Source organism: Aotus nancymaae, unplaced genomic scaffold (genome assembly GCF_030222135.1).
Source record: "Aotus nancymaae isolate 86718 unplaced genomic scaffold, 86718_ANA_hifiasm-v0.15.2.pri h1tg000006l, whole genome shotgun sequence".
Lineage (NCBI taxonomy): Eukaryota > Metazoa > Chordata > Mammalia > Primates > Aotidae > Aotus > Aotus nancymaae.
In genome coordinates this window covers 41,236,405-41,249,409 of record NW_026988417.1, presented here as the reverse complement: position 1 = coordinate 41,249,409, position 13,005 = coordinate 41,236,405, and the positions used below count along the sequence as shown (strand labels likewise).

The 13,005-nt window shown below is 37.8% G+C and overlaps 1 protein-coding gene across 9 annotated transcripts in view; it reads left to right on the top strand.

Moving 5' to 3' along the window:
- Positions 1-13,005, top strand: part of ATP8A1 (ATPase phospholipid transporting 8A1) — a 241,625-nt gene that overhangs the window by 152,991 nt on the left and 75,629 nt on the right. For all 9 annotated transcript variants that reach the window (XM_064366745.1, XM_012474960.2, XM_012474964.2 and 6 more), the window contains one exon: positions 1,613-1,677. In XM_064366745.1, coding sequence (XP_064222815.1) covers positions 1,613-1,677 — 65 coding nt within the window. The remainder of the gene's footprint in view (positions 1-1,612; positions 1,678-13,005) is intronic.

Genomic DNA, 13,005 nt, shown 5'->3' with positions numbered 1-13,005 from the left:
AGGAATACAGGCACCCGCCACCATGCCCAGCTAATTTTTTGTATTTTTAGTAGAGACGGGGTTTCATTGTGTTAGCCAGGAATGGTCTCAATCTCTTGACCTCGTGATCCACCCATCTCGGCCTCCCAAAGTGGGGATTCTGTTTTAAATAACAAAGTCGGGAAGAACTTATTGAGAAAGTGACATCTGAGGAACCACCGAAAATAGGAGAAGGAGCCTTGTCACATGATGATTAGAGAAAAGCTGTCTTCTGTTTCAGAGAGAAACAGCACAAAAGCAAAAGGAAGACTAGTAGTAGAAGAGCTCTTCAGTGTAGCAGTGTCCAGAGTGAATGGGGCCTCTCAGGCCACTGTCAGGACTCAGCATTTACTCCAAGTAAACAGGGAAATGACTTGATGGTTCTCAGCAAAGGAAAGACGTGCTCTGACTTACCTGTAAAAACAGTCATTCTGGCTGCTAGGCTGAAAATGGACTCAGAGGGAAGCAAGTGTGGAAGCAGGGAGAACAGTGAAGAGGCTATGGCATTAATCCAGGGGAAATATGATGGTGGCTTGGACCAAGGTGGTAACAAGGGAAATGGTTAAGAAGTGGTTGGGTTCTTGATGTGTTTTAAAGGTAGAGACAACAAGATTGACTGATAGATGTGGAGTATGAGAGAAATAAATAGACCAGGTAACTCCAAGATTTTTGGCCTTAGCATCTGAAGAATGGAGTTACCATTAACCCAAATGATGAAAACCAAAGGGAAAGTAGGTTTTCTTAGTGGGGGCTGGGGGTTCAGGAGCCTGGTTTTTCTGAGTCTGAGATGATGAAAACGCCTACTTCCTACGTAAGTGTCTGCAGTTAAGTAAGCATTTGGATATGTGAGTCTGGAGTTCAGGAAAGAGGGCTGAGTGGAACATAGGAGTTTCAAAATGGACAGCATTTAGATGATATATGAAATTGTGAGATGGAATGAGATCACAAAGGAAGTGTGAGTATAGATGGAATTATTTTAAATAGGATGGTATTTTTAAAATGTGATATCAGCAGAGTTGCCTCCTCTTCTCTAGACAGTCAGCTGTAGCAAACAGGTACAGAGTAGGCCAAGTTGGATTTAACAAAGAGGGGATTTTGCCCTGCACTAAGTACAACAATGCAAGAGATGGGAGAGGAAAGTAGAGGATGTAATGATTCTCCCAGGAAGGGAACGGTGATGGGATCCGTGGATCCAAGCAACAGCCACCTGCTCCCTTCCCTGGGTGTCTAGGGAGGAGTTCTATCATTCTGTTTTCTAGAAACAATCATTGGTCTATCATTTGCTCTTCATGTTGGTCATCATGAAGGGTATTACACATCCATTTATCAGCTTTCAGCACATCAAGAATCCTTACCACCATCTCTTTCCAGATGTCTTTGTAGCCTTAGGGCCAGACAGACATACTTGTTGCATATCCCTCCTATGGCAAGCAAGAGCATTTCAAGCTTCCTACAAACCTGGAAAACAACTGATTGCCCTCAGTCCTTATAAAATCATCTTAGATATTTTTCATAGTATATATCATTGCTTTAACATCTTCGCATAGTCTCTGGAGAAATTATATCAATTAATATATTCTATGTTTGGATATAGGACACTCCTGCAAACTGTTGAAGAAGAACATGGGAATGATTGTTATAAATGAAGGCTCTCTTGATGTAAGTAAAATTATGTATTTTAAAAACTCCTTTAATGATATATTCATGTTATAGTATTTTACTTTATATTCAGATAGCTGTGGAAATATTTTATCTTCCTGAGGTTCAAAGGTACCTTATCACTGTTGTTCTGCTTTAACATAATGTACTCTTGTTTTGAATCACATGGATATAAATTGATTCAAGATTTACATCTGTGACAGCTAAAAGAAATTGTGAAATGATTTGTGTAATATTGTGAGACAGAACAGTTTTTTTACAAAAGCATTATGTTAAGACGTTGCTGAGTGACTGCAACATGTTCATATCTGAGTATTCTGTATATTAAACATTTTATATCTGCTTTAACTTCCAGTGTTAATATATATTTTACCTCTTTAAAAAAAACATGTGAAAGCTATTGAACAACACAAAACAACCATTCCTAGTAGGACAGAATTTCTTTTAATGTCCTAACTTCTGGAATGAAATATAAATTCCTAGGATGTCTTTTTTCATGGTTGTGATCGCTGGATGTTATATTTGGGAAATGAGGAAAGATTTGTTAGTAATACAGTGTAAAATAGAAGTTAGTAAAACAATATGTAGGTCAAGTTACCTGTCAACATGTTAAAGTAAAGGAGACTATTTGTAATTTTAGGTGGAAGACAGAGCAGTAGAGGTGATTCTACAACTTCTTAAAATAGTCATTTTGACGCAAAGAACAGAGAAAACCTTGGTAATTAGGGATGTTGGTGAAGCTAAGAGGCCACATGCTTGGAAGGGGTGGTGAAGCCGTGACTGCAGAGGGATGGATGGTGTTTACGTTTCATCAGGAACGTGGGTTACATGTGCTGCATAGTTTTTCTTAAACCTGAAGGAAATCAGAGATAGGACCTTTGATGCGGAAGCAAAAGCAGGGCAAGCCACGCCTCATTGTACACTGTATCCTTTCTGTCTGGCTTTGGGCATTTACCTTCCGTAGCATATAGTAGCCTTGCTTCTTTTGTCTTATTCTTTGCTGTCGTATTTCTCCAGTTCTTGGATAAGCATATTCTTTAAGTGTTTTAGGTATCAGGTAGTATGTATAGTAATCTCAAAAAAAAATAGAGAAGTGAAATACCAAAATTACTCATTGTACTGTATCAGTGTATTGTTAAGACAGTGGCATTGTTTTCATTTTGAGGTTTCTAAGGTAGAAATTAATAAGCACTTCAAAGGTACCTTGACTACCTCTTTCTACCAGAGCAAACATTGATAGGAGTCTCAAGTTGAATACTAAATTTCAATAAAAGTAGAAACTGTGTCTTTCTGTTCTGGTTTATCATTCTTTTTCAGTGCCCTGCAAATGGCCTAACACATAGGAAGTACACTGTAAATATATGAGAAGTGAGTCACTGAGTAATTTTTAATTAAGGGCTTCTTCTTAAAAAAAGTTGTATATCAGTTTTAAATTTGGTTGTCATTGATCATATCTGATATTTTTTAAGTAAAGTGCCTAAAAATCTCCTTAGCAATTCAAGTAGCAGTTTAAAGATCACAGGCAAACACTATGGCTGAATGGATTAACACTAGTTTGTCCAGCTCCAGACTGCCAGGCATTCTAACACTGCTGTCTGGGGCAGGCTTTTCTCCCGGGGAGTTAAGTGGTGACTTTACAAATCTGACTGTTTAGGGTCAGGCCTGCTGCGGTGCACTCATTTGTTTCTCAGCAGGAAAGGAAACATCACTTTGCATAGCTCCTTCCGATCTTGTGTCATAAAACCCATGGCTGAGATTTCAGGCAAATCATTAGATGTGCTAGAATGCCTGTAGGTAAATCATTATTTTTTTCATTGATATGGAAAAGAAAATCATCCACTCTGGGTTCAGATTGTACTGATCAGTAATGAAAAAAATTATCATTTTATCTACACAAAGAATAATTAGCATTTATTTAATAAACTTAGGAATATAATGTCTTAGGGAATAAATTGTGAATGTGTGTTTTGTCAAGTGACAATTTTAATGAGTATTCTCGAATCACTCTGTGAAATAGCACAGGGTGAAGAGCACAGTTATGTCCCAATCTAACTGTGGGACCCTGAGCAAATTAAAATCAGCTTCTCTGAGCCAGTTTGGCTGCCTAGAAAGTAAGGAGAATGTAACCTTTGGCATAGGATTGGCATGGTTAACACAGTACATAGCACATGTAAAAAAGGATTTGTTGTAAAATTTGGTAGAAAGAATATCACTTCAATAGCTTGTAAGTTGTTTTGCATAGTGATCGTTTTTGTTATAAAAATATACTATTTCCTCATCTTTTACTTTTTTCCCTAAGGTTGCAAGTTATAACTGTAGGTTCTCTTTCACATAAATGATACATAATGAGCATTTTTCTGTTCAAATTTTCTACTAAAATATATTTCTAAAGCTGATAAAATTCAAAAGCTGAATCTCTTTTTCTTGTGTTGAAATTTTATAATGTATCATATTTGAAGCTGTTAAAATTTCAGATAGAAAACCCTTCCTCCTAGTGACCATGGTAGTGGAAATCTTTGTCTTCCGTAATCTAGATAACCAAAGAAATTCCACTGGGCTAATTTTTTTTTTTTTGAGTTTCAATATGAGTATCCTTCTTTAAAAAAAAAATAGCTCTTCAGCATTTTTAAAAACATTTAAATAAATACATAAGACCAAACTACAGTTGAAAATGCAGTCATATGGAAGTCTTGCTCTATAGACCTGATATGGAAACCTGACAGGTCTTTCTGCCTTGGTTCAGTCTTGACTTCTTTCATAGCAAGAGCAGCAGCCCCAGCTAGAATGTTGTCCACAAGCAAAGCCAGGTGTTCTCACCCAGTTACCCACCAGTCTCTTGTAAATTGCCAGTATCAGCAAAAGAGTTGGGCAGAAAGTTTGATTTTTATTTATTTATTTATTTATTTTTTTAGAAAAAAAAAATCATGGGTAAATAATTAAGAATCATCTAAAGTTGGTCAAAACCTATTAGGTATTTGTGATAAATAATTTTTAAAGAACTTTCTATACTGCTACTTTGAACTACTTTATTAGGAGTTCCGATTGTGCTCTCAATATAAATCTTTTTTTTTTTTTTGAGAGGGAATCTCATTCTTGTCGAGGCTGAAGTGTAATGGTACGATATCACCTCACTGCAACCTCTGCTTCCCGGGTTCAAGCAATTCTTCTGACTCGGCCTCTTGAGTAGCTGGGATCACATGTGTGCGCCACCACACCTGGCTAATTTTTATATTTTTAGTAGTGACAGGGTTTCACCATGTTGGCCAGGCTGTTCTCAAACTCCTGACCTCAACAGATCCGCCCACCTTGGCCTCCCAAAGTGCTGGGATTACAGGCGTGAGCCTTCACGACCAACCGAGACATATCTTTAAGCATCTGAAAACGCAGAAATTTCAAAATACTAACTTGAAGGGGGAACATTTTACTTCTCTAACTCCACAGCACTGCCCAGGAAATATTCCACAAACTTCTAATTAATGATAAACCCTTATACCTAGTGATACTTTTGCATCTCTTTTATAACTTTTAGTTTGTTATCATTTTTTAAACTCTGTTAAATCCAGAAACATCTAGAATGTGAGCTAAGCACTAGAGAATCTCATGCTGTGGCCCATCTTTGGCTCCCAATTTCTAACTAAACTTTCAAAATGCACTGAAACAGTTCTCAAAAGATTGGGTTTATGTGATATTATTTATATCCTCCATGGCACACCAACTCTGAATCTCTGGAAATACTTTCAGGCAACTTAACATATTATATTTTTGAATAGGTTTGGATTAAGTTTCCTCTTATGGGAGAAAAATTTTGAAGACATGTTTCATTGAGATACTTGGGATTTCACCACCATTTCATCTAAATCCAGAGTGGGTGGGAGGGACCATCATTTCTTAAGCCATTAACTGTGTGACTTAAAGAGATTTTTTTAGAGATATCAAAATTGTCTGTCTTGAGCCTCTCGTGATATACCCTTAATCTTGGTCTCTCCTCCTTCTGGCATCTCTTTTATATGAGGAATTGTGGGATCTGTCCCCAGAGGTAGAGCTACATCTCAAATCCATTTTTTTCTGTTTTTCAGCCTCTTTTGTATAGTGCCAGGCTTTCCTAGAAAACAAAAAAGAGGTAGAAAGGGAAAATAGACACTATGCCTTTATTAAATCAACAGGCATGATGTTTGGAGACATAAATTTCTTACCCTCATAAGCTTCTGGTCGGTGTTCCCAAGCTGCTTCACTCCTGAGAAGCCCTGCCCACCTCTGCCTCGGATCATCGGATCACCCTTTCTAGATTGCCTCTCCAGTTGTTGATGTTCGCCTTCAGCCTGATCAGGAGCTGCCACTTCCCATGCGGGAAGTAGTGTTTGGATCCCGCAGGAAAATGCAACTTTCTGACTTTCTGCAGGAAGAGACCTCGGCTACCTCTACAGGGTTCTACACGTTGCTGTTAGAGTCGTAACAAACGCAACAGCTTACATTTATTATGTGCTTATTATTTTGTACCAGGTACTGGACTATGGACTTTACAGGGACAATCACATTTTTACCTGAAACAATTTATATGTTGTAGGCAGATACTATTATGCCCATTTTACAGATAAGGAATCTAGAAAGGATAACTGGACCAAGCACACGTAGTTCAGCGGCACTGGGGCATATATCTAAGGCATTTGATTCCAGAGTGAGGGAAGCAAATAGGTTTTTTCATCTACTACATTTGTAAAACGAGAGTAACAAAATGTCCATCTCATTTAGGGGTGGGGTTGTGAGAATTAAAGACGACAATACCTGTCAAGTAGTTAGAAACAGTGCTAGACCTCATCATCATTATCTCTTTTAGTATTACTTCTAGAGGAGAGTTCTTCACTGCTAGCTGCTGTAACAGATGCCTTTGAACAGCCACCCTGCTCTTAAATTACATAAAGTTCTCTGCTTAATTTGAGAATATAACCTCAAACCAGTTATAGGTTTGATTATGAATACCAGTGTTTTACTTCACTTACATATATTAAAGAAAATGAATTGTTAGCCACATTGGATATTAAGTTAACAAGCATTAGAATATATCTTTTTCAACACCGTGGTAAAAGAAAACCCTTTATGGAATTGCTAATTTTTTTCTACCTGAATTTGACATTCTAACACCATGTAAGTTTTGACTATAACTTATAGGACATTCAGGACATAAAGGCTGGAGTTGTCATCTGCACCCTTTTAAGCTCAACTTACATGTATTATGCAGACAAACCTCACTGTTTTGGGAACGGGCCACTGTTGAATGGCTTCTGAAAGAAATCCAGAATAAGCAAGTTATTGACTCAACTCCAGAAAAGAAGGGAAAAAAAGAGAATTTGGGCTACTTCAGGTTTTGTTTTGATATGTCCCATGAGTCTCATACAATATATTTTGTATTGCTTTGAAAATAGTTTAGGCAAGTTTTAAACCACACTGAGTTTTCCTCTGCTGCCAGCATTGGTGTTCAGTACTATGAATTTTCTTTTACCATTAGCAAAGCTGTTTCAGCTTTTTGGCTTGAAATTTTAAGATCATAGTTTAACTTTGAAGGTGTTAATGTATCCCTATCAGAAGCAAAGATACTTTTTTATAACATCCTAATGCAAAAAAATTTTTCAAATATTGTCTGACAGGCTGCTTACTCCAAGTAGCTCTCAGTAAAGAAAGACAACTTTGTTACATTTGAAATAAATGAGTTAGTAAAAAATGTAAACATTACCAAAAAATGAAAATAACATATGAACAAATAATCTGTTCTCCTTTTCCTGGATTTAAGACAGTGTCTGCTGCAAACCAAAGTGTGTGGTTGAAAAAGTTCCATCAAACCCATTGTTTGGGCTCATAGATTTAAATGTGTCCCTTTTTTTAAACAAAATTCAGTGAGACTGGCTTGTGCTGAGAACTGTAAGTGAGGTTGTTCACAAATTTATAGTGTGTCTGTTTTGAGAAATTCTTCCTCCCCTCAACCCTGAATATTCTTGACCTCATTTTTGGCTAAATGTCTGAACTCTTCCAAGAGTTCCCTAAGACCTAGAATTACAGGTAAATGCATTCTAACTAGTCTGCCCCCTTGCCATTCTCCCAACAAGCTTATTGACATTTCTGAGGTGAACACACTGTGCCTTGTGCCCTCTTTGCATGTCTGCCTCCCATACCTTCCGATGAGTCAGCACAACCATTAAATCACAGTTTTTAGGAAACCTCCTATGTGCCAGTACAGTGTGTCTGCACACATAATCTCTGCTCCTGTAGGGCTGGGGGTGTTTGCCTCAGTTCCAGAGAGAGACTTTCAGTTCCCATGGCTAGCGAGTGCTAGAATTATAAATGTAAACTTTGATTGCTTGAAGTCCCAAACTTCAAGGTTTTGGGTGTTTTGTTTGGTTTTGGTTTTAAAGAACCATACCTTCTCCAGTGGCAGCAGTGACTCATTTGCAGAAAGTATTCCAGCAGGTATCTCCCAAATGTATTAACTCTTTTCATTTCCATTCTCTACCCAACCCTTATCTTCCTTTCCCATTTTCCCACCTCCTTTACCACTCACCACCAGCACCACAGAACCTCTGAAAGAGGGAGGCCCTTCTGGAATATGGAAATGCCCAAATCCTGTGATTATGGAATTCTGAAAAGACTTCATATTTAATTTTACTAATACAACTGTACAGAAGATATTGACTGTGTGTGTGTATATATATGTGTGCGTTTGTGTGTGTGTGCGTGTGCATGTGTGTGTGTAAAATAAAGGAAATTGTATGCCTTTGGGATTTCCACTGAGAAAACATGGCAGATAATGATTCTTCTGTTTTCTTACATTATTTAATTTAAATCATTTAGAAAATGGGTCCAACATAAGCTTTCTCTGTGGTTCTGGGTAACAGTTTCTCACAGGCCCTAGTAGTTACCTTCTCCAAACCATTGATTTGTAATTTGCTTATTTTGAGAAAGCTGGTTGTATATTCTGAGCAGCCTCTTCCTGGCTGAACTGAAGGCAGTGAGAGAGACTGGATGTCTGCCGACCCAATTCCTCCCAGCATGCTTCCTTCTGCATTCACTGCCGCCACTGGAGAATATGTAATACCAAGCTCAAAATAAGTGTTTAGGAGGCTTTCCGCGGTGGTTTAAAATAATTACCACGGGGGCTTTGGTAAAAGCCTTTATCCACAAAACTCTTCAAATTATATAATTATATCCTCTATCCCACTCTTCCTTCCTTTCCCTGGATTTGTCTGTCTTTGCTACGTGTCCCCACCCCAGTGCAGAAACATGGACTAGTCACAGATTCAGCACTTCACTGCCTCTCTCTCCATTGTACCCTAAGTGAGACTACATGCCTTACAAGCAGTTATTTGCCTGATGGAACCTATCATAATCCCAAATTTCAAACCTCTGTTGAGGGGCCAAGAGCAATTTACCCAGCACTACAGCTTCCTCTTCGTACCTGCTTCCATTTTGTGACCCTTGACCTTTTTCAGATGGCATGACCCTTCTGGGAGATTGGACCACTTCCTCAATTACAGTGTTTCATATCTACCCCTACCTTGGGAAATCTCTATTTGTGTATCAGCAAAGCATGGAATTTTTTTCTTTTCTTCTCCCCATTATCTTTAGCAATATATATTGATTAAATGCATTCATTTGGCCGCCTTCCACTAAGCTGTTTGGAGGACCTCTTTGACCATATGTTTTAAATGACTTCACCTTCTGTCTGCCTTACCCATTTTGGAAATATTACTTTATACTGGTTTGATTCTATGCACACATGTTTTTCAACATTATGTTCTTAGTACAGGCTAGGAGTTTAGAAACACCAAAGCTTTTTGATCAAAAAAAAAAAAATTAATTTTTTAAATAAATTTTAATTTTATAATGTGTTGGGGTCTGGGGGGAACTATGTCAAAGAGAACTAGTGATCTTGACTGGGATGAATACTAAATGGGCCAGTTGTACATAAATGTAGTTTCTCCCTGCTCTCAGGCGTATGTTCTTTTACTACCGCCTGCAGTAGCTGGAGGAGTAGTTGATATATGTGTTGCATAGGAATATATGGAATGCCCAGTGTTCCACTGAATCAATAACACATTGTAGAAAAACAAGTAATGCCCAATGGTTTATCCATATGTTATTATGGGAGCCATAACTCACTCTTTAAGAACGTGCTAACATTGTCCATACTTGATATGGTCATAATGTATTATTAAGAATGTTCCTAGAATGTTTCGTTAATTCATAATTTTAAAGTGTGAACATTTAGAGAGTGTAAAAGTAGAGACAGAATGAAACATTATTTAACCATAAATTTGTAAATACCTCACGTCTTAAATGATGATGAAGTGGGGCCACAAACCACCAAAACAGCTAATAAAGTAAGTGTTAGTTTAAGATTCTTTTATATATATCCTCTTATTTGACATTTTAAATTAATTTACAGATTTTAAAAGGTAGAACCTTAGCAAACTAAAGGTGGTGGTGGTGTTTTGTTTTTCTTTTCCTTTTTTACTCCTAGTAAACATTTATTTTCTCCTTACAAACAAAACCTAAGAATTAATTTGATGGTGTTATTTCTGAAGAACATATCAGCAAAACAAGCCCTGGATGTCTTCTTTATAATTAATTATTTTAAAACAAATACATCTATTGATGTGTCATCTGTGCAAAAATATACAGATAAAAGAGAAATGCCACATCAGTTTATAACTTTCACTTTTTTTCAGTTAAGAATTATATTAGGTTGGAGACAGAAATTAAGAGATAAAGAAAAGCAGTGATTAGTTATATAAATATTTGTCCTCCTACCATGTATCAAGAACTATATGTCACGTGAGACTAGATAATGCCATCTTTCCTAGATATGAGAAGATAGGTTTCCAGAAGTAGCTGTTAGTACTGAATGTTGACAGTCAAAAGGTAAATTGAAATAAAACTGCCATTGGGAGATTTCGTAAGAAATCTTAAAATTATGCTGGTACCATACCAGCTGGATTCTACTAAGTTGTGTAGCATTTGACTATTTGCAGATTTTTTTTTTCTTTTTCTTTTTTTTTTTTTTTGAGACGGAGTCTCACTCTGTCTCACAGGCTGGAGTGCAGTGGCCAACCTCTGCCTCCCAGGTTCAAGTGATTCTCCTGCCTCAGCCTCTCCAGTAGCTGAGATTACAGGAGGCTGTCACATCTAGCTAATTATTGTACTTTTAGTAGAGACAAAGTTTCACCATGTTGGCCAGGCTGATCTGAAACTCCCGGCCTCAAGTGATCCCCCAACCTCAGCCTCCCAAAGTATTGGGATGACAGGCGGAAGCTGTGGTGCCAGACACATGTTAATACCTCTGTTAGACCTGATACCAGAGGAAGGAAAGAACTAGCCTTCTCCTGGATGTCACCTCATGCCAGGCACTGGACAGGGCACTTTATTCACAAATAAAGAAGTTAGCACATCTTATCACTATAGTCACTCTACAAAATAGATAGTAACCCAATCTTATGAATGAGAAAAACATGATTCAGAGAAGTTAAGTCACCTGCCTGAGGAAAGACAGCCAGTATGTGGCAGAGCAAGGATTTGGAGGAAGCCTTTCCGGTACCACACAGTTGCCTTCTAGAGTTAGTCAAACCAAAAAAATACCTAAAATCATGAGGCGGTACGTTGAAATAGATACATACCTCTGGCGAAGAGTTTATTGATAGGCCATGAAATTAATTTATCCATAATACTTTTTGACATGTGTGATAATAATCCTTTCTAGAACTCTCTCAGCCCATGTAGCTACCCAAAATCCAAAAGGATTTTGGAGTTCCTGCTGTCTTAAGTAAACGGTAGAAACTATTTCTAATTTCTTGTTTAACTTTTATCATTCATTAGGGAATTTTTTCAAAATAACATTTAAGTTTCCCTTTTCCAAGAAGGTGAAAAATGTTTGATTAGCTGATCTTTACCTTATATGCTACATCTACCTGAAGTTGAGGAAAACCTGGAGTTCTGGACCGTAGGGTATGTTTCGGCTTCTGGAACTTAGTTCTTTACAATGTGACAGCATTTTATTTCAAATGTTATCAGTGTCCAGAACCATTGTATGCACCCTCACGGGCCAGCCTGGACTTTCTCACATCCCACTGTTTTATAGCTGCACAATTGTATGATACAGGCAGACTACTGCTTTTTCTACACTTTGGTAATTTGTGTGTGTCTGCTGACCAGCTATGAAGAGTTGTGTCACAGTGGCTCTGCCTCCAGACAGTTACCTCATTTCAGCAGAGTTACCATCTTTGTTCAGCAAGATTCTTGCAGATGTTTTATAACATTCTGTTGCATTTTTTCCTTTCTAAAGAAAGGAAGTGAAAACAGAAACTTACGTTGCTGATACTATAGAGGGAAGCACAGACTTCATGAACTTATATTCATTCTGATAAAGGTGAAAGTTTCTTCCAAAAGTGATTTGTTGCTAGCTCTGATTGTATGCTCATTTGCTTAACTGGTGGTGAATTCATGAAGAAAAATAACAAATCCAAGAATAACAAAAATGTCTTAGTTCATTCAGGCTAACAAAAATACCATAAACTAAGGGGCTTAAATACCAAATATGTTTCCCACAGTTCTGGGGACCAGGGACTTCAAGATCAACGTGGCAGCAGATGTGGTGTCTCTTGAGGTCCTTCCTCCTGGTTCATAGATGTGTCTTCTTGTGTCTTTGCATGATGGAAGAAGAAGGGAGCTCTCCAGAAACACTTTAAGGACCCTAATCCCATTCATGAGGTCTCCACCCTCGTGACCTAATCACCTCCCAAAGACCCTACCTCCTGATGCCATCAAAACAGGAGTTAGGATTTCAACATATGAATTTTGGCGGGATCCAAACCCTCATTCTGTAATAGAAATACATTATTAAATGATGTGTCTGAAACTCAAAGTGTAATGCAGAATTTTGATTTTTTTTTTTCCTTTTTGGGAGTAGAATCCTCCTTGTAACATAAGTTTATCATTTGACTTGCACACATTTAACAGAGTCCTAAGAATAAGTTTAGATGCTGGATATTTGTTTGTGTTTGGACCTAAAGGCCAAAGTATACTTTGAATAAATAAGTATAGATAGGCTTTTTTTCTTTAACTTTTTGGTTTGGGGTCAGCCTTGCTGCTAGACACCCTCTGGGACATATATGAGAGATCACGTGTTATTTACTGAAGATACAAATAAGTAATTGCAGCCTCAGATCAAGATCTGGAGGCCACTACCATTAGCTGTTCCATGTTGGACTATTTACCCATAATCTTCACCTCATCTCTGCTCTGTGAACCCTTGGCTGACCAGTCATCGAGTCAAATGCTACAGGC